This window comes from Peromyscus californicus, unplaced genomic scaffold, assembly GCF_007827085.1.
Source record: "Peromyscus californicus insignis strain IS unplaced genomic scaffold, ASM782708v3 Scaffold_9__1_contigs__length_137607984, whole genome shotgun sequence".
In the NCBI taxonomy this organism is placed as follows: Eukaryota; Metazoa; Chordata; class Mammalia; order Rodentia; family Cricetidae; genus Peromyscus; species Peromyscus californicus.
Genome location: NW_026294617.1, coordinates 60,808,662 through 60,832,733, shown reverse-complemented (window position 1 = coordinate 60,832,733; position 24,072 = coordinate 60,808,662). Strand labels below are relative to the sequence as shown.

The following is a 24,072-nucleotide window of genomic DNA, read 5'->3' as shown; positions in this document are numbered from 1 at the left end:
TTTTTCAGTGATGGGAACATGTCCTTCTCAAACACCTATGCATTTTAGATTCAGTCTTTTGTTTTTAGGAAACAAAATGTCCCATAAAACCACAAAGAAAATGATCTACTTACCTCATGGTACTTTTTCGTAACTTTACGTGGGACACACTGACATTCATTGCAATTATGGAGGCAACAGGCACAATTTCCTCCACAGCGCTTAACCAGGAGACAACCTGGCCAGAAAATGGTATCTGTCCTCTTTAGCTCTTCCCGTATGGACACTGAGAAGTTCCGAGGCGTGCAGCTGTAGAGTCGTACTTCCTCTTTGAGAAGGTTCAGATTCACCACTATGGGGCATAAAGAAAAGCAAGAGGGAAAAAGTGATGCTCGTGCTTTGAGCCTGCTTCCACTTCTTTAAGCTCTTTTTATAAAAGAGATCTAGTTATTCCACGAATGATCACCCTAACAATATCCCTTCTCATTTTAACTAGGTTGTATGGCTCTACAGCTCACAAATTGAACTTTCTGTTTCACAGTAAACAAAGCTTCATTATAACTTAGTGACCAATGAAGAGGTGGCATTGTGCAATATGAAGAAAAGAGCCAACGAAAAGTTGAGAACTATAAATAGGAAACTTTATATAGAGAAAAGGGGCTACACCTTTTAACCTTAGTCAGAAAGCAGACAAAGAGAGCATTGCAGGGAAGAATAGCATGTAGGAGTATGAATGCTTTGATTAAAAGGCCAATGTAATTTTAAAAAAGGATTACAGGCTCTTACAGTTAGTGCAGGAGAGCTTTTTGAAACCCTTCCACAGAACTTCTACAATCTCTGTGACTATCAGGAACACAAAATATGAAGAGAACGAAGAAAATGTGGTTTTGAAGACAGCTGAATGGACAATACATGAAAGAAATGATACATTTGTCAGAGTAAGAACACTTGCTGGAAAGCTGATCTTCAGTGTGTTAGGAATTGGTGTTCTCTGAAATGTGGAACAATTGGCTTCCTTCAGATTTCTTTTGTTCCCTTCTTGAAAGATGGAGGCATGTCTAATTCATAACCACAGACTCTATTCTTTCTAGGGAGTTGTTTAATTACACTATCCTTTAACTTTTTTTTTTTTTTTAAAGAGCTGCTGTTGGCTAGGCAGTAGTGGCACAAACCTTTAATCCCAACACTCTGGAGGCAGAGGCAGGTGGATCTCTGTGAGTTTGAAGCTAGCCTGGGCTTCAGAGCAAGATCCAGGACAGGCACTAAAACTACAAAGGGAAACCTTGTCTTGAAAAAAAACCAAAAATAAATAAATAAATAAATAAATAAATTAATTAATTAATTAATGCATGCTTTTGATGAACAAGCAAAATATCCTTTCATTAGATGCACGGAGAAATTCTCCCATAGGACCATAGTATTTATCTACATGAATACTGCCTCAGGAAAGCTATATAAAAAAATGCCATGCGTACTATGAACTTATACAGAAAAAGGAATTATAGGATATATATTCTAATTTCATTTTAGTTTGTGTCTTATGGCTTTGCCTATCTTATTTCTTAGAAATATTCCAAGTGTAATGCAATTTAAATGTTTCAAATCCTTCTATTTATTCAAATTCTTTTTTCAAATTTAGTAACTATCTGAAATATATTGTTATAGAAAATATAAAGAATTAGGTTAAGTATCTTTAAATTAATACTGGAAAAATTATAAAATAGAAATAAATGTGTTTTTTTCTGAGCAAAAGATGTTTTAAATAGTAACAATCACTGTGATATTCCAATTCTGAAAAATAACAGTGACAGTTTTTATTGTTTTAACATGTGATGGTAAATATGAATAAAGCACTTGTTTTCTTGACTTTATTAAACTAATACAGTTTGTTGAGGGGGGCTTTTAAGAATTCTAAGGAATATATTAGATTATGAATATTTAATTGCAAGTTATAACCATGTTCAACTATAGGAGTGACCAAAAACCTCAGTCAAGTCTATGAATGTCCAAAGCAATAGTAAAAGGCCCATGTCAATGATTTTCTCAGCTGAAAATGTATTTATTAATTCAATATGAAATCATAATTTGGATTACTTAAGGATTTCATCTGAAAATGATCCCATGAAAGCAAAGCATTTTAAAAACTGAAAGCAAATGAGTCAATTGCTTGAAAGCCCCTGTAAAGACTGATTATCCATTATTAGTAAAATTAATAGGATCGCTATGTGAATGAGGCTACCGAGTCTACAGCATTCCGTCTTGCTGAATGATTTATACATATACATATATATATATATAATATATATATATATTATATATATATAATATATATAATACCTTTTTTATTTTAAGGCTATGTGTGATTTGATTTGGTTCTTTTCTCTGGAAAATATGAAACCTGGACTGGGAGTGGAATACTTTTAAAAGTGGACAATGCAAAGACTCACTGCCACAGTTTGTATGGTCTATCTAAATCTTCTTTGGAATGTGGATGAAGCACCCAGCTTTTAAAGGACCCTCACCTACCACACACACACATTTAAACATACCATTTCACAAAGCTAGAAAGGGAACTGCACATGTTCTGCTGAAAATGTTTACTTAACCACAATAAAAGGCTAGGGTAGATTTCCCAAGTGTGCTCTTGTACCTGCTACAATGTGAAAATTTAAACACACTTTCAACTCCACTTCCACTCATTTATCATGCTTGACTCACAAGTCAAAAGGCCCCTTTGAAAGTGCTGTTAAGCATGACTTAGAAAATACCTTATTTAAGTTTTCTTTTCTTTCTTTCTTTCTTTCTTTTTTTTTTGTAGCCACACAATATGAATGAAAACTCTTGAGTTAGAGGAAGGGCTATAAAGAAAATAAGTCAAAACACTCTAATTTTTTTCAGAGAGGATAATACTGACAAAAACATGGGCACATTTTACTTTGTTAGCTGTTCCTTCTTTTGCAGATACTCAATCCTAGGCTATCATATTACAGTAGTGCAATCTGAGGGTGGTCTTTCTAAAACGAGTGTGGTAACATTGTGATATGTTTATTCTGGGAAAAATCTATTTCAAGGTCTAATTAGACACTTTTAAAAGTATTTCCCTGTCCCTTTGTAGAAAGGCTCTTGCAGGGAAGCTGATTTGTCTTGAGATCTTAGCCAACACTTGCATTTTAGTGTGTAAAGTCCTAAAAGTATGCAAGACTTTTCTCACACTTACTGTATGAATTAAAAATCTAATGTTTTTGGCAAACTGCAAAGAGTTTTGATAGCGAAGGTGTTAAATGAATATGTGAAAGACCTGGATCAACACCAGATTCTTTTCAGTATAAGCTAGCATGTGGTCAAATCTATGAGCAGCAGGCATGGGGATCCAGGCTTAACAATATGACTCAAAGAAAGGACCTAGGCTGAAATCCATCATCACTTCTCCAAAAACTCTATGTATGCTTAAAACCAATTTTTCACTCCTGCTTCTTGTGGATGCACCGCATCATCTAATTTGTATTGCTAAGAAAGGTACAATTCATGGGATGTTCGGCTACTCATGCAGAGCTTCAACTTCCTGTTCCTAAGTGCAGAAAAGGGAAGTGCCATTGTAATTTATTCATCAAGATCAGATCTGCTAAACATGTAACAGCATCCAGCATGTGGAAAGGATTCAGATGCCCATGCCCTTGAACATAGCCATGTTCAAATACTTTTAAAAGGAAACCATGTCTGTCAGCATACTGAAATACCACACCTGGGCAGGTCCAAACGTGACCTGCTGAGATGAAAGCTCATGATCGGGAAGGCTGCAAGGGCGTGAAGGAAAGGCAAGAATCAAGTTTCTTCTTACAGGATTTATCAAAAGACTGGTGCAATCTGCTACGGTGAACGTCTCAAAGTAACTAAACACTGTTCCTTGCACATAAATTCTTACTGTCCTTCTAGTCTCACAAGCATTCCCAACTAGACACTTCGGACAGACTGCAACCGTGTTTTCTGAGTGCAGTCTAATTTTCCTGCTATTTTCTCCATTGTCATTTGTGTGATACAGCTCTTTCACAATCCCAATGTTCCTGTTAGAACTAGCTAACTTCACTGGAAACTTGGTTAATATCATAACTTTTGCTCTTAAAAGAAGATAGACCAATTTGGTCAAAAGTGATGGTTTCAAAGGAAAATTCACCAGGAGAAAAGTTCCCATTGTATGTTCCCCTGTAGGCTGCTGTCTTCTTGCTGTGAATCCTACCTTGAGAACTTCTATCTCATCAAGTTGAACAATTACAATTTCCCCTACTCTTTAGAACTTTCTAAGTTTACAGAATGGATGCATCCTTGACCCAGGGAACACATAGTAAAAATGACTTCTATAAAATATCTCCATTTTTTTAAACCCTAAACCTGATTTTTCATCTCTGATCTTTTCTCTTGAATCTCAAAATGTAGATTAGCTTATTAGCAATGATTCTTATCAAACCCAATGGAGTGTTCAATCAAAACAGTGTTTGACGAGACAGGAAGAGACTGGGATTTTCAACACAAGTGTCTTGATTTTCCTCTTGTTTACATCATCATTTAATACATTCCTGTGCTTAGATGATAATAAGATGGGTTGTTTTAGCATATCACCAAAGGCATTTAAACTCTCCGTTTTAGAAACTGTGGCAAAAGAATCGGAAAACATCAGTCACTGAAAGACATTCTAATCTGAAGAGGAAGCTTACCTTTGCTTTTTTTCCCATAAAGAAACGCTTTGCCCACAATCTGCCATGCTGGTTTGTACAGGCTGTCCAAGTCCATCTGCCATCGGTCGGGCTCTAGATACCGAATCAGCTCTTCCAAGGTACTGAAGGCGGTCACGGCATTATTGAGCAGGTCCAGTGACAACGCTGAAGGGGGCAACACTGAAGGACTTGTGGTTTCGTTGACTTGCTGAAAGTAAAAGAAATCCCTCATTAACTGTTTTAAAAGCTGACAATGTATTCCTTTTCCACGTGTACACCAAGATAGTCAGACTAATACTGGAAGAACCTGGAGAGCAAAACTACTTTCAACTCCAGTCAGGAGTAATCATTCTGAAGCAGGGTCTAATGGTATATAACTGAAATACCATAACACAGAAGAAGGCTGAGACAGGAGGATTGCAAGCTTGAGGCCAATCTAGGATTTATTTATGATATTTTATCTATTAAAAAAAAGAGAAGAATAGCAAAGCAAAGTGTAATTGTTTTACAAAACTCTATGTAGATGAATTTTGAGCAATGGCCTGTAAGGAGTAAGACACTTATTTCCATCATCACAAACTAAGGTTGATGTGAATATTATTTATTCATACTAGACAATTAAAAATACATGCTCTATATGCTAATCCATGGCTCCCCTGGAGCCCAGTGCCAGGTATGAGTTATGAGTTTAAAAAATCAAAGATATAAAAAGATGAAAGAGCTAAAGGTCTAAATTCGGGTCTAATACAGATTAAGTCTTTAGAAGAGTAAAACAGACTTTCCACATTTCCATAACTAATGAAAGTCATTAGTTCTCTGATTCAGAAAGCACAATGACTCAAAAATGATTACAAATAAAGCTTTACTTGCTCATCTGAAAAAAAACATCTAAGTAAAGTAAAATAAAAGTAAAAACATCTAAGCCATGAATGGCCAACTTGAAAAATTTCCTCTACAGGTTTATTTTTAAAAATTCAAATGTATGATTAAGATAATAGAGAAACACCCCGAAAATATCTTGTCAATTTATACAACTGTTACAAAGTTTCTAACCAATGCCTCCTTTTGGTCAGTAGGGTCTCATAGATCCCTTAACAATGCAAGGTATTCTTTCTTGGTTATTCTCCAGAATCTTATGATAAGACTCTGGTGCTGAAGACACCTTATGATTTAATCACAAGACATGGGGAACTCAAGCTGATACTGGCATGAAGCTTTTATCCCTACTGTCTACTTTTTACAGTGGTGTAAGATGATCTGCACACTACTTGGGGCAAAATAATCAACAGTCTTGCCCAGCTATAAACACAGTGACCAACAATAACAACTGACCTACCAAGTTACACCCACTAGTGCAATAATGGCACAAATAAGATGTAGGTAACCATTCTCTGATTGGATTTAAGTCCCATTGCACAAAAGAAACCAAAACCTGGTACCATTATTTGTTCAAGAACTTGTGGTTACACAAGTAGGTTGTAGAGGAGAATCTGCAAGTAATAATTTGCCAATAGTAATAACACAGACCCTAAGTTCTTATCTTTCTACATATAGATTAGGGTACCTCTCAACCCTCATCACTGAAGCATTTTTGTTGTTATTATAAATGGAGATTAATGCAGAATGGTCAAAATGTAGCAAATAAGATACTATGGAGTTCTCAGTTATAAATGGAACAGCTATATCAGACCCCCTCCTCATAAGACTCTGGGATCATCAAAGGGGTGGCAGAAAGATTATAAGAGGCAGTGATACTAGGCATCTACAGTGAAACATATTTGATAGCTATGAGAAGGCTATTGCACACATGAGCTCATAGTGGCTGTGACTGCACTCACAAGGCCCACACAGGATCAAATCAGCCCAAATGCCAGCATGGATGAGTGATTTACTCATGAAGTTCCATCCCTAACTGAGGACCTGTTGACAACTGATGGCAGTTGAGAGGGGAACAGTCAGTTTCCTTAAGGGATGAGGTCCCATAGAGGCTACTTATGCTCCAGTAGATGGTCCTACAGCCATGTACATATAGGAAGCACTAAGTCTCTCTTTTCTCTCTCTCTCTCTCTCTCTCTCTCTCTCTCTCTCTCTCTCTGTCCATATATATATGAAGTTAGGAGGGAAAAGTAGGAGGAGAAATAGGAGAAGAATTAGAGGGGAGGAAGAGAGGTGAATTTTATCAAAGCACATTACTTTAATGTATGAAATTCTAGAACAATAACATTAATACTATCTCTACAGTTCAAACACAGACTCACAATGAAAACTCTTGTACATTGTATAAACTTTCCTCTTATTTTCTACTCTTCACTTTCTTTAACTTAGAAAATGGCCTTGTAGTTAATGCATGATCATGTCAGAAGAACTTAGACTTAACTCTGAGGTTAGGAGTATCTACTGCTCTTATAGAGGACCAGAGTTTCGTTCCCAATACCCACATTGGGTAGTTCACAAATATATACAACTCCAGCTCCAGGGAATTTGTCATCCTCTTACAGCTTCTAAGACAACTGCAATCCGGTAGCCATGCCCATAAAGACAGAGAAGGGAAAGCAGTGCAAACATATATTTAAACATTACAAAACTTCAAAATAAACAATTACAATCTAAATCACTGAAGATCAGTGTGAGAAATTGCCCGACGTTCTTTTAATATAGTAGAATTAAGGCACAAGGCAGTCACTTGGAGCATGCTGCCATGGATATCTGTATGCTGTGAATGTGTTGCTCTGACTGATTGATAAATAAAACACTAATTGGCCAGTAGCCAGGCAGGAAGTATTGGATAGGCAAGATAAGCAGAGAGGAGATTTCTGAGAAGTGGAAGGCTGAGTCAGGAGATGCTGCCAGCCACGGCCACTATGAGAAGCAAGATGTAAAGATACTGGTAAGTCATGAGCCACATGGCAAGGTATAGATTAATGGAAATGGGTTAGTTTAAGATATAAGAACTAGATAGCAAGAAGCCTGCCACGACCATACAGTTTATAAGTAATGAAAGTCTCTGTGTGTTTACTTGGGTCTGAGCGGGACTGGAGAAAACTCCAGCTACAACATGCCTTATCAAATCATGACTGTCAGTAGGCTAGTATCTAGAATATACCAAAAGAGAGATAATCAGTTGGAAGAAATGAGCAACCTACAGATAAAACATTGAATATTCTGTAAGCTTAAGAAAATAGAACAAAATCCATTAATTCATGCAGAACAAAATGAGGTCATGTTTGCATACTAAGGAAGATATACCACTTCATATACATGGTTTAGAAAAAGTTACAAATGTGTTGTGTTATTGATGGAGTGAGTGAACTGAAATTCCTGAACTGTGCCTACATGAGTGAATGCATGGGAGCATGCCTCTTCAGAGCTGAAGCTGAATTCAGTGGAGACCAGAGACTGGCATATATCATGTCCCTGTAATTAAAATTAGTGCAAAAACATTCATCACAATGTTACTTGAAACAGAGAAACAATGGAGGCAACCTACATACCTATGTAGAGGAGAATTCATTAGAGCACCATAAAAGGAAAAACAGGAAACAAAATAAGTTGGTAATTTCAGGAAAGGTGGGGAAGTTTGAATTTTTTTTATCAGCAGTAAAGTTTACCATTTTGTTCAATTTTTAATGCTGACTCAAGGTAAGATGTGCCATATCATAGTTAAAGTGAAAATTAGGCCAAAGTAAGTACATGAACAAATGCAGGATTTTCTACAATGTAAATGATATCTCTTATCCAAATAAATGCAGGAGGCAGAATATCTAATAAAATACTTGTGTGGTTTCATGTTGATTTATAATGATATTTAAAATAATGAAAATGTGAAAAATATAAGAATATAATATTAGAATAATGTGCCTTCAAATTACAGAATGATGGGAAGCAATAAAATGACACCCTTCAAGAATTTATATTAACAAAAGAAACAATAAAAATTATTCTTAAAAATATCTTCAGTAAATGGTGATTTCAACATGCATCAATTAAAACAAAATAAAAATTTAACAGTAATGTCAAAGAATGAGAATGGTTGTTTTTCATTGTTTTCTCATATATTCCTCTTATTTTCAATTTTTTTCTATTGCAACCATGGATTTCTTTGGGAAATCCATTGAAAACGGCAACATCTATTGTAATAAAGTACCATTGTATCAGATCTTCTTTCTCATTGGTAATATTTGTGTACACCAACTCTGAGCCTTGTATCCTGGAGTTTCTTCACACTGCTTTTGCCCTCTGTTACTGAAATGTAGCTTAATTCACCAAAAATAAGATATCACTGACTGTGTGATTTCTCCTCTGAACCATAAAATCCAAATCCTCATCCAATATCCAGGCCCCACAATTAGCCCTTTTGCCTAATCCCTGCTCATCAAAGATGTGCACACTTTGTTCCCTTCATTCAGTCTCTTCCTAACACATATTGCACTCACCCCAGGCTCTGCCCATGAGAACTGTTCTCATGCTCTGCATACTCATTTCTTCCTCCTATGGATGGACATAGACTCATAACAGCTTCTCAAAGAGCACACCATCCAATCATCTGTTTGCAGTAGCCTGGACTTCCCTATCATTAGTATAGGACATACTACAAAGTTTGGATTTTTCCAAGAGATCTGATAAATGAACTCAGGTATTTATACTTGCAAAGCAAGTGCTTCAACAACTGAACTATCACCACAGACCCCATATATTGCTAAAGTTTTGAGTGTAGAAATCCAATCTGATATGTTTCTTTATGTTATTTTTTATATACTCTGTGTTTTCTCATTGTCCAGGTAACTCATTTCTTTTGGTAGAACACACATAATGACCAGGAACTATGTTAAGGATAAAATCAATGACCTATGAAAGGTACTGTTTTTCATTTAACCACTTTGGCTTAGATTAATTAACTATCCAATATGAAAGCACAATGAAAAACATTTTCAAATTTTAAAGATATAAAGCAAAATGTATATATTTATATGAAATGTAAGTTAAGATACTCTTCAGAAGTTAGTAGCACATATTTCATGATTATGAAAATTCAAAATTTTATAATCTGTGTACAAAAAATAACATGATGTTTTGAAAAGTCAGGCGAAGTGCATATATTAAAGTGCCAGATGGAAGATGGGGTGTGAAGAGTGATTTGAGGGATACACAGCTGACTGCCATCCCAGTTTGTCAGCTCTCTCTGCTGCTTTCAGGTCTGTGGGAATCTGAGTAGAAAGGCTACAGTTGGAACCAAGGTTACAGTACAGCCAAAAACATCAATACAAAAGAAAACATCAAAAACAGGCCTATAGTACTGGGCCAGCAAAATAGATGTATCTTTGTTTCAATGAAGTCTCCATGTCAAAGCCTTTCAAAAAATGAGGAAAGTTGGAAATAAAACCTCTTGCCATGTGTATGTGTAGATTGATTCCTCTGCAAAATGCTTCAGCTTTCAGAGGGTTAGATTAAACAGAATAAATGAAAAGTACCCCGTCCCTAGAAGATTCCCCACCAATAATAAAGCACGGAAAAATTAACAGTGTACTTTTCTCTGGGTGCAGTGAACAGTCTGTGGGCAGAAGAGAGGAAGGTCTGCATTTTCCAAATTTTGCTTCTCCTGAGTTGCTTATGTGGATTTTCAGAATGAGCAGGCAATGGAGAACAGAAGTTAGAGAAAAGAACACCGTCTAATTCCTTTCCTATTGCAAAAGGCCATTGTTCAGACCAGACTTTCAGACTTTTTCTTCTATATTTAGCTCAGGGAAAACTCAAACAATATTTTGATATTTAAAAGTGTTTAAGGACCAGGAAGACGGCTCTCAAGCTGGAAAAGGCACCTGCAGACCAGCCTAATGACTCAAATTTGATAATCAGGTCTCATGTACTGGAAAGAGAAAAGCAACTCCACAAATTATTCCTTGACCTCTACAAGTGTGTTTCTGCATGTACAACCCACCAAACAAACACATAAAGATATAAATAAACAAACAAACAAATAAATGAATAAAAAATAAATAAGTAAATATTTAAAAAATCCTTAAATATTTATGATTGGGTTGTTAAACTTGAAAGATGTAGAGGGTCCCTTGGACTTGATTTTCTATCTTCTGCTTTTTATTTCCTTTATCTCATAAAGATAGGGATCCATTGTGGGCCAGTAGATGGCCATATTCTGGAACGTCAACAAATAAATGAACACCTTATGATCCACAGCATGGTTTTCAGCTCTTCCCTTCAGGACAGTGATGTCACCAATCTTACTATAATCCATCTATTGACTCATTTAGCAAACATTTTCCAGAAGCCTACAGGGTGGGCACTATGCACCAGAGGATAGAAGGTTTAGCCCTTATGAAGCTCATGTAACCTAAGACAAATATTCTGCAGTCTTCTCTCACCCAGAGATAACCAACTGGACAGTTTTCTGCTGTGAATCATGTAAGTGTCCAGACAAGTATTACACAAACCCTGGTAGGTGCAGATCACAAAAAGTGAACTTGATATAAAAGAGGAGCCGTGAGACAAATATATTTTCATTTCTATTATTGAAAAGTATCTGGCAGCCCATGAGGTCAAACAAAGTACTAGTAATGAAATGGAGTGAATTGGTGTGACTGGAGCCAGGCAGCAAGCCTGTTACGAAAGCAAATCTCCTCAACAGCTTCTCCAGTGAGACATTTGATAGCCAGTGTTTTAGTGCTCGGTGTTTATTGTGGCTACATTAAGTGTTTTATGCACTTATTATCATCTTTGTCTCTTCTTTAGAAAAAAGAAAAGCTGCCTCCCTGCTTGTAAAAGTACAATCTGAACTGCTCATAAATTCACAATAAATAGTAACTGTTTTCTAAAAGACTCTAGCTTGTCATTTCATTGGGGTTTGCATGGTGAGTGCTATTTTAAAAATATGGCGTTTACAATGAGGCTTCTCTGGACAAATACACACAAATATTTATCTTGAGTAGCATAGCAACTGCAAAATTATAGTGTCAATTATGATTTATGGTATGGTGTTCTCAGTCAACTGCATGCAACATATTTTAAACTGATAAGGGTTACACTTCATTCATGCCTAACACAGTTAGGAATGCATATTGGGCTATATTATAGTAGTTAAAAGTAAAACAACCAAATCAAAAAAGTTCAAAGTCAGGTATGTGCCTGTACTCCCTGCTGCTCAAGAGATTGAGCCCAGGAGTTCAAGGCCAGCCCAGGTAGCATGGAGAAGATTCATCTCAGAAAGAAAGGAAAAGGATTTCAAAAGTCAAGCCTTGTGTAACTGCCTTCACAGAGGTGTCTCCAGCCTCATTTATATAATGTCAAGCTGATATATTGCACATAGCTTTGATGTTAAGAGCTTAAGCTGCAGACAGGGCATGCAGACAAAACTGCCTGCCAGGAACAACTGACAGGCAGTTCACTAAATACACAAGAATGCCCTGGAACAATCCATTTCAGCATGCTTCTTTTACTTTCCCCTGGCTCTTATCTAAATTCATGCAAAAAAAAAAAACTAATCTGGGTTTTGTTTTTAAATTATTTCTAAGCCAGCAAAGGAAAGCCAATGCTTGCATTCCGACGGAGGAACAGATGTTTGATATTGTGTGGGTGATGGAGATTATATATGTGAGTGAAAATTCCTAGGGAAGATAGCCAGTTGTGGTACATCAAGACTCTAGAGAGAGAGAGAGTCTCATAAAAAAGAGCACTGTGATTGAATTTACCTTGATATGTCTCCATCAGACTTTGAGACCCTAAGAGTAAGTAACAGTGGGCTTAAGCCAGCACTTCAAAATAGTGACTTCCCTTTGAAGCCTGAGATGGCTATTTGGAGGCCATGAACTTCACAGCTCCATAAAATTCCCAAAGCAGTAAGATCTCGCCTAGTCTCATGTATTAAAAAAAAAAAAAAAAAAAAAAAAAAAAAAACAAGATGGCAAGGTTGACCAAAATTAGCTTAAATGAAGTGCTGCTCATGTTCCTAAGTACCATATCTTCCAAACTTGGTGGGTTAACAATTGCAAGGGGCTCTTGTTTTCTCATCCCATGATACCTGAGCCACAGGCTCTAGCTACCTTTGTAAAACAAGGCACCTTTTCCTTTGAATCCTCTCTCCCTAACTTGTTTGCAGTGAAAGATAAAGAAGGACCTGCACCTCAGTGTTTGCGCCTGAGATTTCAGCTCCAGGGAAGCACTTCCCTGGAAGCAGATGCCTTGCTAAGCACAAGGTGGGATAGCTGGCGGTTGGTGAGTGTGAGTCAACTATTTTCACTTTTTAGCTAAAGCTATACCACAGGAGTAACAATCCCCCAAAGCACTTTCCACAGTGGCATCTGTGGGAAGACAAGTCAAGTTTGTTTTGTTTTGTGCTAAGCTCTGAAAAGTTTTTCCTCTAAATCAAAAACAATGGCAGGCAAAAAAAAAAAAAAAAAAAAAAAAAAAAAACCCTGAATAGCTCTTGGTAGCTGAAAACACTTATGAGCAAAGTGTCATGTGACCTTTACCTTATCACAGTAGACATGTGAAATTGCTCTTTATAGTGCTTAAGAAAGGACAGAATGTAAGAAAGAATATGAAGTAAAAACAGTTAGAAAAAAGCTAACACCCCCCTTGCAGAGCTTGAAATGGTGTCCACTTCACCCCAGAATGCTAGAGAATGCATTTTCACAGAGATCTCTCCTCACTCAGCATTTCACTCAGCAGCCATTGAGAAGAGCTGTGCAATGTGTAGAGGGATCCTAGCCCAGAGAGGTCGCTGTATTTGATAGATGTTCTTAATTGTGTGTTCAATATATTTAACAGTCAGAGAAGAGACACCATTTCATTTTAACACTGTATGGGTCTTGAATGAAGGAGGTTATTCTGAGGATTTTTATTTAAAATAGACTAATCAGGGAGCTGGGGACATGTCTTAGGAGTTAAAAACACTTTTGTTCTTGCAAAGGACCTGGGTTACATTTCCAGCAGCTCATGGCCATCTGTAACTCCAGTTACAGGGAATGCAGCACCCTTTGCTGACCTCCAAGACCACTAGGCACCCACGCAGTGTACATACATACTCAGGCAAAACATTCAGACACATAAAATAAAATAAATTTAAAATAATTTAAAGGGACCAGCACTACAGGGTATAACTAATGAAAATTTTGATAGTAATAAATCACGCCTTGGCAATTGCCTGCAGAGGTGGTTGGAATGGCTATGAGAGTCACGTGTGACACATATGTGACCGAATCTCACGGTCTCACGTGGGTGTAGTGGATTGTGCTCAATGGATTTGCTTTCTGCCTGTCAGTCAGGCTCTGTTGCCTGGTTCCCCCTCTCCCCCCCAATTCTTCCTGCATGGATGGGACTTGTCTGTATTTTGCTTTCATTCTTTCCTTTGATAATACCTGAATTTTCAAAGCACTAGCTGTGATTTACATGGGAACTTCATCCTGCATGCTTTACTACCTCAGTAAATAGCAATGCCGCAGTTGGCATCCACCCTTTGCTCCTTTCTCTAACTGACACACAAAGTCCCACAAAAGGTCGCTCTGGTCCTATGCTCAGACAATGCCTAAATTTTGGCAAATTCCAATCCAGGCAATCCTCTAAAGCGATCTTCTAATTGGCCCTTCTTTTACTTTTATTGGCAATTAAACAAGATAATTTTACACATCCTATCACAAGTGGTAAAGGGGTATTAATAAAATTTCCATTTTTAATTTTTCTAGAAATATATACCTGGTTTTAAAAATTAAACCTCAGAATTACCTTTTATTTTTAATACTGTTGTGATGATTTACTGTGTAAGGTGTGTTTACAGCTTCCAGAAATTTCAGTTTTCCCAAAGTGCTTCTGAAACCTGTTGCTTATGCGCCAGGAGGTACATTCTTTCTTGCCTAAAGGGGTTCACTAACTCCGCTATGGGCTGCTGCAGATGTGAACAGTACTCTCTTCTTCAGATTGGAAGACCAAGTCTCACTAACCATGACGATGAAATAGCCCTCTGGATTATAATGTACATGCCTTATTTTTGTGTGCAACTACAGGGATATAGTTCCCAAGCAAGAGTGAAACAACTTGCCTAGGAAAATTGTTATAAAGTAAAGCAAAATAATAGTTATAAATTTTAACAAATAAGCCTTCTCTATGCTTAAAAATTCCCATATACATAATGTTTATTGTACTTAATTATCTAAGTTGTAATATTTTAGCAAAGGAAAATAATTATTGAAACATGATTTGATAACTTATGTTGGTCTGTGCTGTGTAAAGTGACATTATCTTGGCATCTCTGTCCAGCACTTGGTTTACACATATAGCTTATCTGACTCCACAGAGGAGATCTATGAACAAACTTCTCACTCTGCTAACTGAGATTTACATTCATTAGCTGTCCTTTCAAAGAGGAAATTAGTGTTTTACAATAGTGAGCCCTAACATGAAATTTGAGTCTGTTTATGGCCATGATGACCTCTATGCTAAGGAACTTAAAAAATAATTGGAATCTGTGTTTGGTGGGATTTTATCTTATTTCATGTAAAGAAAGGCAGTGAGTATGAATTTAGAAACTGATATAGGAGATGTGTTTTAATAGATGCCCACAATGTAACAAATAATCATGAACTTCTCATGTCAACAGAAGCTAAGGTACCAGTGGCAAATGTTTTGGCTAATATTATCATTTATTTTCACATTCTTTTGCAATCACTCTATGACATTCCTATTCTGCTATGATGTCTTTAGTGTTTTTTTCCCAGATTTGAGCACCTCCCCAATTGTAGAATAAACAATGTTTTGTTCTTGCATTGTGTTTTCTCATGTTGGACACTCCACTAAAATGAACTTATATTACATAGTCAGAATTTACACAGGTCACAAAAATCACCTATGGCAACAAAGAATACAAATATTCCTGTGAAACATTACTGTACCACCCCACACTCCTGAGAGTGTCTACCATCTGTTGATATAGTATGATATGGCCTTCAAAGGGGAGTAAGAAAGAAGGTAATTTGTTCAACAGACTGTTCTGTGTAACTGGTACATTCCGCACTACAATACTGATGACGAATTCCAGAGCCGCTGTAATGTTCTCATCTCTCTATGGACAAACTATGACCTTTAGGTAAGAACCACAACACAGAGAAGGTGCCAAGTGCTGTGAGAGCAGCTGCAGCATATAAAAACCATTCCGAGAGTAAAGCAGAATGGTGCTGTATGGGTATTACAGAACTCGGGATGCTGAGGCAGGATCACTGTGAATATGAAGCCAGTTTGGGCCAATAGAGACACTCAGTCTGGAAAAACAAGCAAGCAAGCAAAACCCATCACATTTCTAGAGAGAGAGAGAGAGAGAGAGAGAGAGAGAGAGAGAGGAAGGAAGGAAGGAAGGAAGAAAGGAAAAATAAGCAAGCAAGCAAAATCCATCACATTTCTAGAGAGAGAGAAAGAGTGAGAGAGAGAGAGAGACAGAGAGAGAGAGAGAGAGAGAGAGGGAGGGAGGGAGGGAGGGAGGGAGAGAGGAAGGAAGGAAGGAAGGAAGAAAGGAAAGAAGGAAAGAAGGAGGGAAGCCAATAAACCCCAAACCCAATGAAAACACGCGCACGCACACACATAAACACACACACACACACACACACACACACACATACACACACACACACACATACACACACAAGTAGTTTGGGCAGTTGTCTGGGGTGGGAGATGCATGTTTTAAGAATACAAAGTCACTTGCATAGATTAGAAGTACTGCAGACACTTACAAGTGCTTGATAGGGGTGGGTATGCTTTTGACTCAGCAGCATATACAAGAACATTGCTCTTGGTTGAGGAAAGGATGCAGGCTGTGAGGCTACAGAAGACAGGAACGGTCTGAGTTGAAGGCTGCTGTATGTTTAATTATGGAATCTGGACATAAATCGAGTCAAGAATTTAAGAAAAGTGAGATGATCTGAAGCTTGTATAGTCAGCTTTCTAGCTGTACTCTATGTGTTTTACTGGAAAGAGCACTCTGGTGGGAGCCACAGAATTTCCCTTTGTGGGTAATCTCCTTCCTCTCTGTCATTAGGAATCATCACACATAATGGAGAAACCTGCTTTTGTAGCAGGTTCTACTAATGACTTCATTTTTCTCTTCAAGGACTTGATCATAATAGTCCACAATCAGAGTCTACTTTAAATGCAAACTGATAACAACAGTTTGAGTTAAACTTCTGTATCAGAAACGCAGAAGAGTGAAAAACACATACTTGATTTGAGCACTCATTTGCTTTTATGGTGAAATTAACAGGCTGTTTTTTTTAAAAAATAATGTGTGTGTGTGTGTGTGTGTGTGTGTGTGTGTGTGTGTGTGTGTGTGTGTGTGTGTGATGCATGAGTATAAAGACCCAAGGAAAACATGAGGAAGTCAATGCTCTCCTTCCACCACATGTGACCCAGGCATTGAACTCAGTTCATCAGGGTTCGGAGAAAATATCTTTACCTGTTGAGATGTCTCATGTCTTCCCAAAGGGCTACTTATCCAAGTAGAAAACAATAATGGCAAAATTATATTTGGAACATTCACTACTGCTAATTAATTAGCTTATACAAAGCCTACTTGGTTAAAATGATTAAATGCATGAGAGTTTTGAGGCTTTTGTGCTTTCAGATTTTAAAGAGGGTGATCTAAGATGGATGATGGAAATGCACATGCATTACAATACATGAGTATTGTAAAGCCCTTGTCAAAAACAGTTATTTTTGATTATCTCAGTAAGGATTCCATGGTGCAGAGATGTATTTTGGTTTCTGATTGTTTTTTATAGATTATTATGGAAATTATTATACTGGTACCAAGAAGACAGCATTTTTCTACATGCCCACCCACCATGAATCCGTTTTGTGCTCCTGATGCTGCTCCTGATAGTCTGGGCAGTGGTTCATTCTATTCCTTTGATTAGAGTTCAAGATGATATAATTGTTGACACTGGGATAACCTCATTCTTTGAGAGTCAGAACACGATATAACCTTTTATCAAACGGGTAAGACAGTTTCTTTGGACACACTTTAGTTTAGTCTACCCCCTGAAAGCATGTACTTCCCATGCAGGCCAGAATGACTCAAATTCTAGGACGTGAGGTTCTTTATGTCCTTAATCAGACATAGAGTACAAGGAGAAAAATATATGGCCCTTATACAGATTTCCAGAAAAATAAAATATCTGATTGCACTGATTCAAGATGTACAAAATAAAAACAAGGTTTATAATTCTTCACATGACAACTCAGGACTCAATTGTAAAAAATATATGCTTTTAAAACTGGGAGAAAGTCAGGGTTTTATGTGTATAAATGTGTATGCATGCATGGATGTGCACACACACAGAGGAATGCATGCACACATGGAACACACACCAATGGAAGGACAAGCTGACAAATCAAAGTGACATAGGAATAGTGGAATTGGAGTACAGAAGACTGACCTATATTCAGAACATCACTGGGAAGAATACTTGTGATTTTAAGAGTCCTAGAAAGGCATGAAATTTTGAGTCAGAGAACCCAGGGATGAACCCAGTGTTCCCATTTCCTACCTGCCTGTGTGATTATTGGAAAAATCACTATTTTTTCCTGTGCTTTAGAATATGTGGTTGTAGATCAAAAATAATAATATAGAATAACCATCTTTCTGTGGATTGCAGATGATATGATGTATTATGTCTATTTTGTAAGGCACCCATGAACAAAAATCTAGCTGATTCATTTGTTTGAAATTGTAGTGGTTGTCCTATGTGCTGGGTGCTCTGTTATAAAAACAAAAGAAAATAGTAGATCTATGATTTGAAAGCATTTAAACTCTGGTCATTCCTAAAAATGTATAATTTTTTTATGGTTTGTGTTCAGCTTATCATGCTTTACTATGAGATAGATATAAAATAGGACTGTGTTGAGTGTGACATACCTCAAGAGGCCTAATAAAACACATTTGTTTTGATGAAGACTATAATAATAGCTTTAGTAAATAAAGAAGAAAATAGATAAAATAATGTAAATTATATCCCTAAAGGCCTAATACACAAAGGCTCAAAAAGAAGCAGGGGATTCCAAACTATTGATTGACATGTAAACTGAAGAAAAAAATCTGAAAAACAAAATCTTACAGAGTGCGACTTAAAACAAAACCCCACATGATTATTTACCTCCTTATATGGTAATTATTTGGCTTCAGTTACTTAGTGTTAATCCAGTTGCTCTCAGATTATACAAAAGTCAGTTGAAGTAACCTTGCAGAGATACAATTCTAAGGCAAGTCTTAAAACGTTAGCAACAGGTCTCAATGAGTAATGCCTAGATGTATGCCAGCAGCAATATAATTTCCTGACTAGCCTGAATATGGGAACTTTGTATCTACTTGACACTGAACATTCCAGTATGCTTTCACAGTAGAAACTTTGACATGCCTAATGATATCCTCCTGTTTGTTATTAATTGAGAGACTAAAGGGAGTGAGAGAAGCAGTCACAGAGCTTTTAAGGTGGGTAATCTTTTTCTTTCAACCCAGAGAGTCTAAGAGAAAGACTTGGCATCTTTATGCTTAAAGTAAATGTGACAACAAATTAGACTTGTTAATGTTCTCAGAGACATGGCTTTGGGGACGGGTAACTGGGTAAGAAATCAATTAAATAAATATACTACTGTTAATATGATTCACAATTTGAAGAAAAAATGAAGCATGGATTTCAATGGAGCTAAGTTCCAAATATAGGGAGGAAAATGTAAACATATGAATAAAATTCATTCATAATACAAATGCAATGAGCAGTGTGAGTGACTAGAAAAGTTGAACCAGACTGGAAGTGAGTTAAAACCCAAAACCACATTCCACGAAGATTGAGACAGCAGATGATTAAAAACAAATCATGTCAAGATCAGAACACAAAAGAGAAAGAAACCAGGTGGGCATGAATGAGGAGAGAACTGTTTGGAAATTCCAGAATCTTTGAAACAATATGTCTCTCCTAAGTGACAAGCCCTTTCTATACCAAAAAAAAAAAAAGAAAGAAAAAAGAAATAAAAGAAAAGAAAGAGCATTATCTTTAGGCAGAAATATGATAAACAAACAGAGCAGAAGCCACTAAGGGGCCAATGTTGTGATGAGTGCATAGTTCAGGAAGCAAGCAGACCTGTCCAAACTCTCCAATATCTTTCATCTGTTTCTTCAGTTCTACCAAGAACAAGAGAATAACTATCTCCTACATTTCTTAGCACTCAGAAGGGATAGTTCGCCTTGAGTCATAGCTCTAGTCTTCTCTTTGATTTCACTGAAAAGTTAAGAAGAGCTGTGAGATGTACAGGAAACCCTTTCTTTGACCTGGGCTTCTGTCACTGACTCTGAACATGATGGGGGACCGTCTGGTTGCTAAGCTGTTCTGTAACTAAACCCTAAATTCCTGTGTCAAAGGGTGAAGAGTTCACCAATAGAAGTGGGGAAGCAGTCCAGTCCAACAGCACCAACACAACAAGCGGTCTATGGCAGGGTAAGTAGGTGATCAATCGTTTCCATTATCACTAAACGTATTAGTACAATTCTTAAAAATCATCCAGGTCAAGTTGATTAAAGTCGTAATGGCTGCTGATGGAAACTTTGAACCCAGACTTTCAGGAATTCCTCCTGGGTTTTTCCAGGTTAGAATAGAAAGTATTTTTGATTTCAAGTTGGGGATTTTTAGAAGGAATTTGTACCTGTTTTGCTATAGAACGAAAATAAAGAAAAATGGCCAAAGAACACGGTGTTTTGCAAGGTCAAAGGTGAATTCACAGACACTTGTGTGCTAAGAACCCACTTGACCAAAAGTTCCAGCTGCTCCAGGGAATGTGCTTCTCATAGTCAATGTCAATCTGTTTTCCAACTCCAGTGGTAAGGACTTTAAAGTATGTAAAACTGCAAATAACAAACATAGTAGCACCACAAATCATTTTATACACTAAAGTTAACTTTTCCTTCCTTCCTTCCCTACTTAATTCCTTCTTTTTTTTCCTTAGCAGCCTAGGTAAGCATTTTACCCCTGAGCTACAGTCCTCAGCCCTTTTTAGCTCAATGCTGAGAATGGGGTCTTGTCACACAGTTAACCTGACCGTTAATCTGGTAACCACTAGCCTCCATGACTTGAGATGCTGCGATTACAGTCATAGGCTATTGTTGCAAATATGACATTAAAAATTTGGTCTCGTGTATATATACATACAGCATGATGACACTTTTCAAATTTTCCTTATTGTAGGTCTTGGTCAACAAGTACAAGAAATATCCATTTAGAAGAACAGTGTCTTCAGATCAAAACTTGTCAGTTTTGACCTGAAATAAAAGTAATAAATACTTCCTGCCCTCTGCATGCCAAACATTGAGCTAAGAATTTTATAATTAGTCCTCACAACAATGCAGGCAGAAACTTTCATTCTCTATGTCTTGTGTATAAGCCTATTTGCTGGAAGAACTATACATTGTACAGAGAACAGAAAATCAAGCTAGATCAGAAACATTCAGAGCCACAGAAACAAAGCAGACACAGCTTGGGCTGAGGGGCTTCACTGCTATGGCTACTGCTGCTTCCTTGTGCTATGACTCAAGCTCTACACTGTATTTGATAGAATGTAGGGAAAAATAATCAGGGGATTATATTAAACCATGTCCCTTGCTTGATCTGCATGCATGCAGCCTTGGTGTAAAGACACAATTGAGAAGTTAAGTGATGAAGGAGGTTGGTTGACATATTCCACTGTCTTTTTCCTTACTCCTTGAAGGAGAGCACACCTATGTTGGAAGAGTGTATTATACATTAGGAAGCAGAAACATTAACAAAATAGAACTTGGCTTTTTCATAAAGTAGTAGTGTTATGGTGAAGTACTGATAAAAGTTTTAAAAGAACTTTCAAAATAATGCAAACAGATTATAAGGGTATATTTTCAAGGAGAGAGAGAAAAGAAGGGAGGAGGAGTGCTGTGGGATGTTCTCTAGACTGTGGATGTGTTGCTCTGATTGGTTAATAAACAAAGAGATGATTGGCCAGTAGCATGGCAGGAAGTATAGGCAGGACAAAGAGAAGGAGAATTCTGGCAAGTTGAAGGTTGACAGAGGAGACGCTGCCAGTTGCCACTGCCACGAGAAGCAGATGTTAAGATACTGGTAAGCCACGAGGCAAGGTATAGATTTATAGAAATGGGTTCATTTAAGATGTAAAAACTAGATAGCAAGAAGCCTGCCACGGCCATACAGTTTATAAGTAATGTAAGTCTCTGTGTGTTTACTTGGCTGTGGGACTGGCTGGTGAGAGAGGTTTGTCCTGAGCGTGGGCCAGGCAGGACCAGGAAAACTTCAGCTACAGAGGAGGAAGAAGGAGGAGAAAGAGGAAGAGGAGGGAGGAGAAGGAAGAGGAAGAGGAACCAAGATGGGGTGAGAAGAAAAGTGGGGAGAGGGAAGACACTTCTCCATCTGGAACTCTATACACATTATCATTACTTTAGTAGGAAAGTCAATCCTTCCCATGCCAAGAAGCCTCCAGTGAACTAGTCTATCATAGATGGATTAAAAAATACTGAAGTTAAACCACAAGAAAATTATGTAAAGGAACAAAGATGGATAACATATGCACACTGAAAGAGATATGTCTTCAGCTACCTTAATGCTCTAGGAGGTCCCAATTGCCAATTACCTTTGTACTGACCGCATGCCCTGAACTGCACCTTCCAGTGACACTGGGCCAGGCATAGTCTGTGTGGAAACTGCACAAAGGACAAATGCTACATGCATTATCTGAAAGGCCCTTCACTTAGCTTATTGTCATAATCGCCTCCCCAATGGCAGAAGAGCTTGATTGATGATGCCCACAACTCACTAAGCACTGCCTACCAATACTCTGTTCCTCCAACCATTTGAACTGACACTTACTGATTCATGTTTTGTTCCCAAGTATTTATATCAGTAGGACTTTTTACTACAATTATTAAGCTAGTTAAACACTGTAAAACCCAATCAAATGTGGGTTCTTTGCTCCATGAAACTGGCGTGAACGCTTTGGAAGTACTCCATATAAATGAGCTGCTATAAAATTTGGTATTAAATTAGGTATGCAAGATACAACTATAGAATGTAGGAGGGAAGACACTCATAAAACACTAGAAGGGTCCACACACAGATTGCTTTTAAGTATTTTGGAGCTCTCATTTGTACTGAAAGAAAACCAAGATGAAAGCCATAACTGAAGCATTACGACTATGATGTTTTTTGAAGAAGGAGGACAGTATTTAGACTAACAAATTGTGCTTCTAGAAGGTCCCTGACCCTAACTGCAGAGGAGTGAATGGAAATTCAGTGTTCATGATATGTATCTCATTTTAATGATTCTCTTCTTGAACAATCAAGTCACCTCATGCACCAGTCTCCAAAGGCATTCCTCAATTGGCTTCCACTCAATTCTAAAATGAAGAAACATGTTGGGAGTGTCATAGCTATACTGTCTTTTACTTTGAAAATGCTTTGACTCTTAGTTATTATATAGTTACATTGAATATGTAAATACTACCACATACCATACCTGTTGAAACCAAATTATATAATTTTTTTTGTGTGTGTGTGAGAAGTGATTTAGTAAAACTAAAGTCATCAATCTCTTCTGGAGAAATGAAGGCATTTTAAGCAATCAGTTCTGAATCTTGACATTAGTTTAAAGCTATAGATTATATCTTGAGCTCTTAGCATCCTGAAACTTCATTAATCTCTGTCTTGCAGGCAGAAAGGGCTCATTCATGGATTTATGTATTGTGACTATTTATGTTTCACACATTCACTTTGGATCCAACATCAAGAGGAATGCTTTATGGTATTACTTTTATTTTGTAATCATTAATCTATGATAGGTGTTCCATTCTAAGTTGCAAAAAAAATGCTTTGATACCACACCACAGACTTTTTTTTTCATTTTTCTTTATCAAGAAATTTTCTACTCACTCTACATAACACCCACAGATTCCACCTCCTGTCTACTCCCACCCCCCAGCCCTCTCTCCCATGCCACCCCACATACCCAGATACCAAAATCAAAGTCTCCCATGGGGAGTCAGCAGAGCCTGGTACACTGAGTCTAGGCAGGTGCAAGCCCCTTCTTTTAGATGAGAATGTTTATGAAGGCACCAAATTGAGGATAAAAATTTTCTCTTGAACCAGTTGATATTTTGAAGGACTCTTTTGAACCGAGACACATATTCTCTATTTTAGATTGAACCAGATATATTTTCACTCTTATTTATGAAAGATTTTTCATGTACTTATTACCTGGTAGGGTGCTTTGAACTTTTTCTCATTCAGAGAAAAAAGAATCAAGATGTGTGTGTGTGGGGGTGTTGCACTGACATCTCAATATCTATTTCAAGGTTGTTCTG

The 24,072-nt window shown here is 37.3% G+C and overlaps 1 protein-coding gene across 1 annotated transcript in view; it reads right to left on the bottom strand.

The window, feature by feature from the left end:
• The window catches only part of Pdgfc (platelet derived growth factor C), a 163,980-nt gene that overhangs the window by 5,426 nt on the left and 134,482 nt on the right, over positions 1 to 24,072 (bottom strand). Inside the window, exons 4-5 of the mRNA XM_052731504.1 lie at positions 4,689 to 4,896; positions 114 to 331 (exon numbers count right to left, since the gene is read on the bottom strand). Coding sequence (XP_052587464.1) covers positions 114 to 331; positions 4,689 to 4,896 — 426 coding nt within the window. The remainder of the gene's footprint in view (positions 1 to 113; positions 332 to 4,688; positions 4,897 to 24,072) is intronic.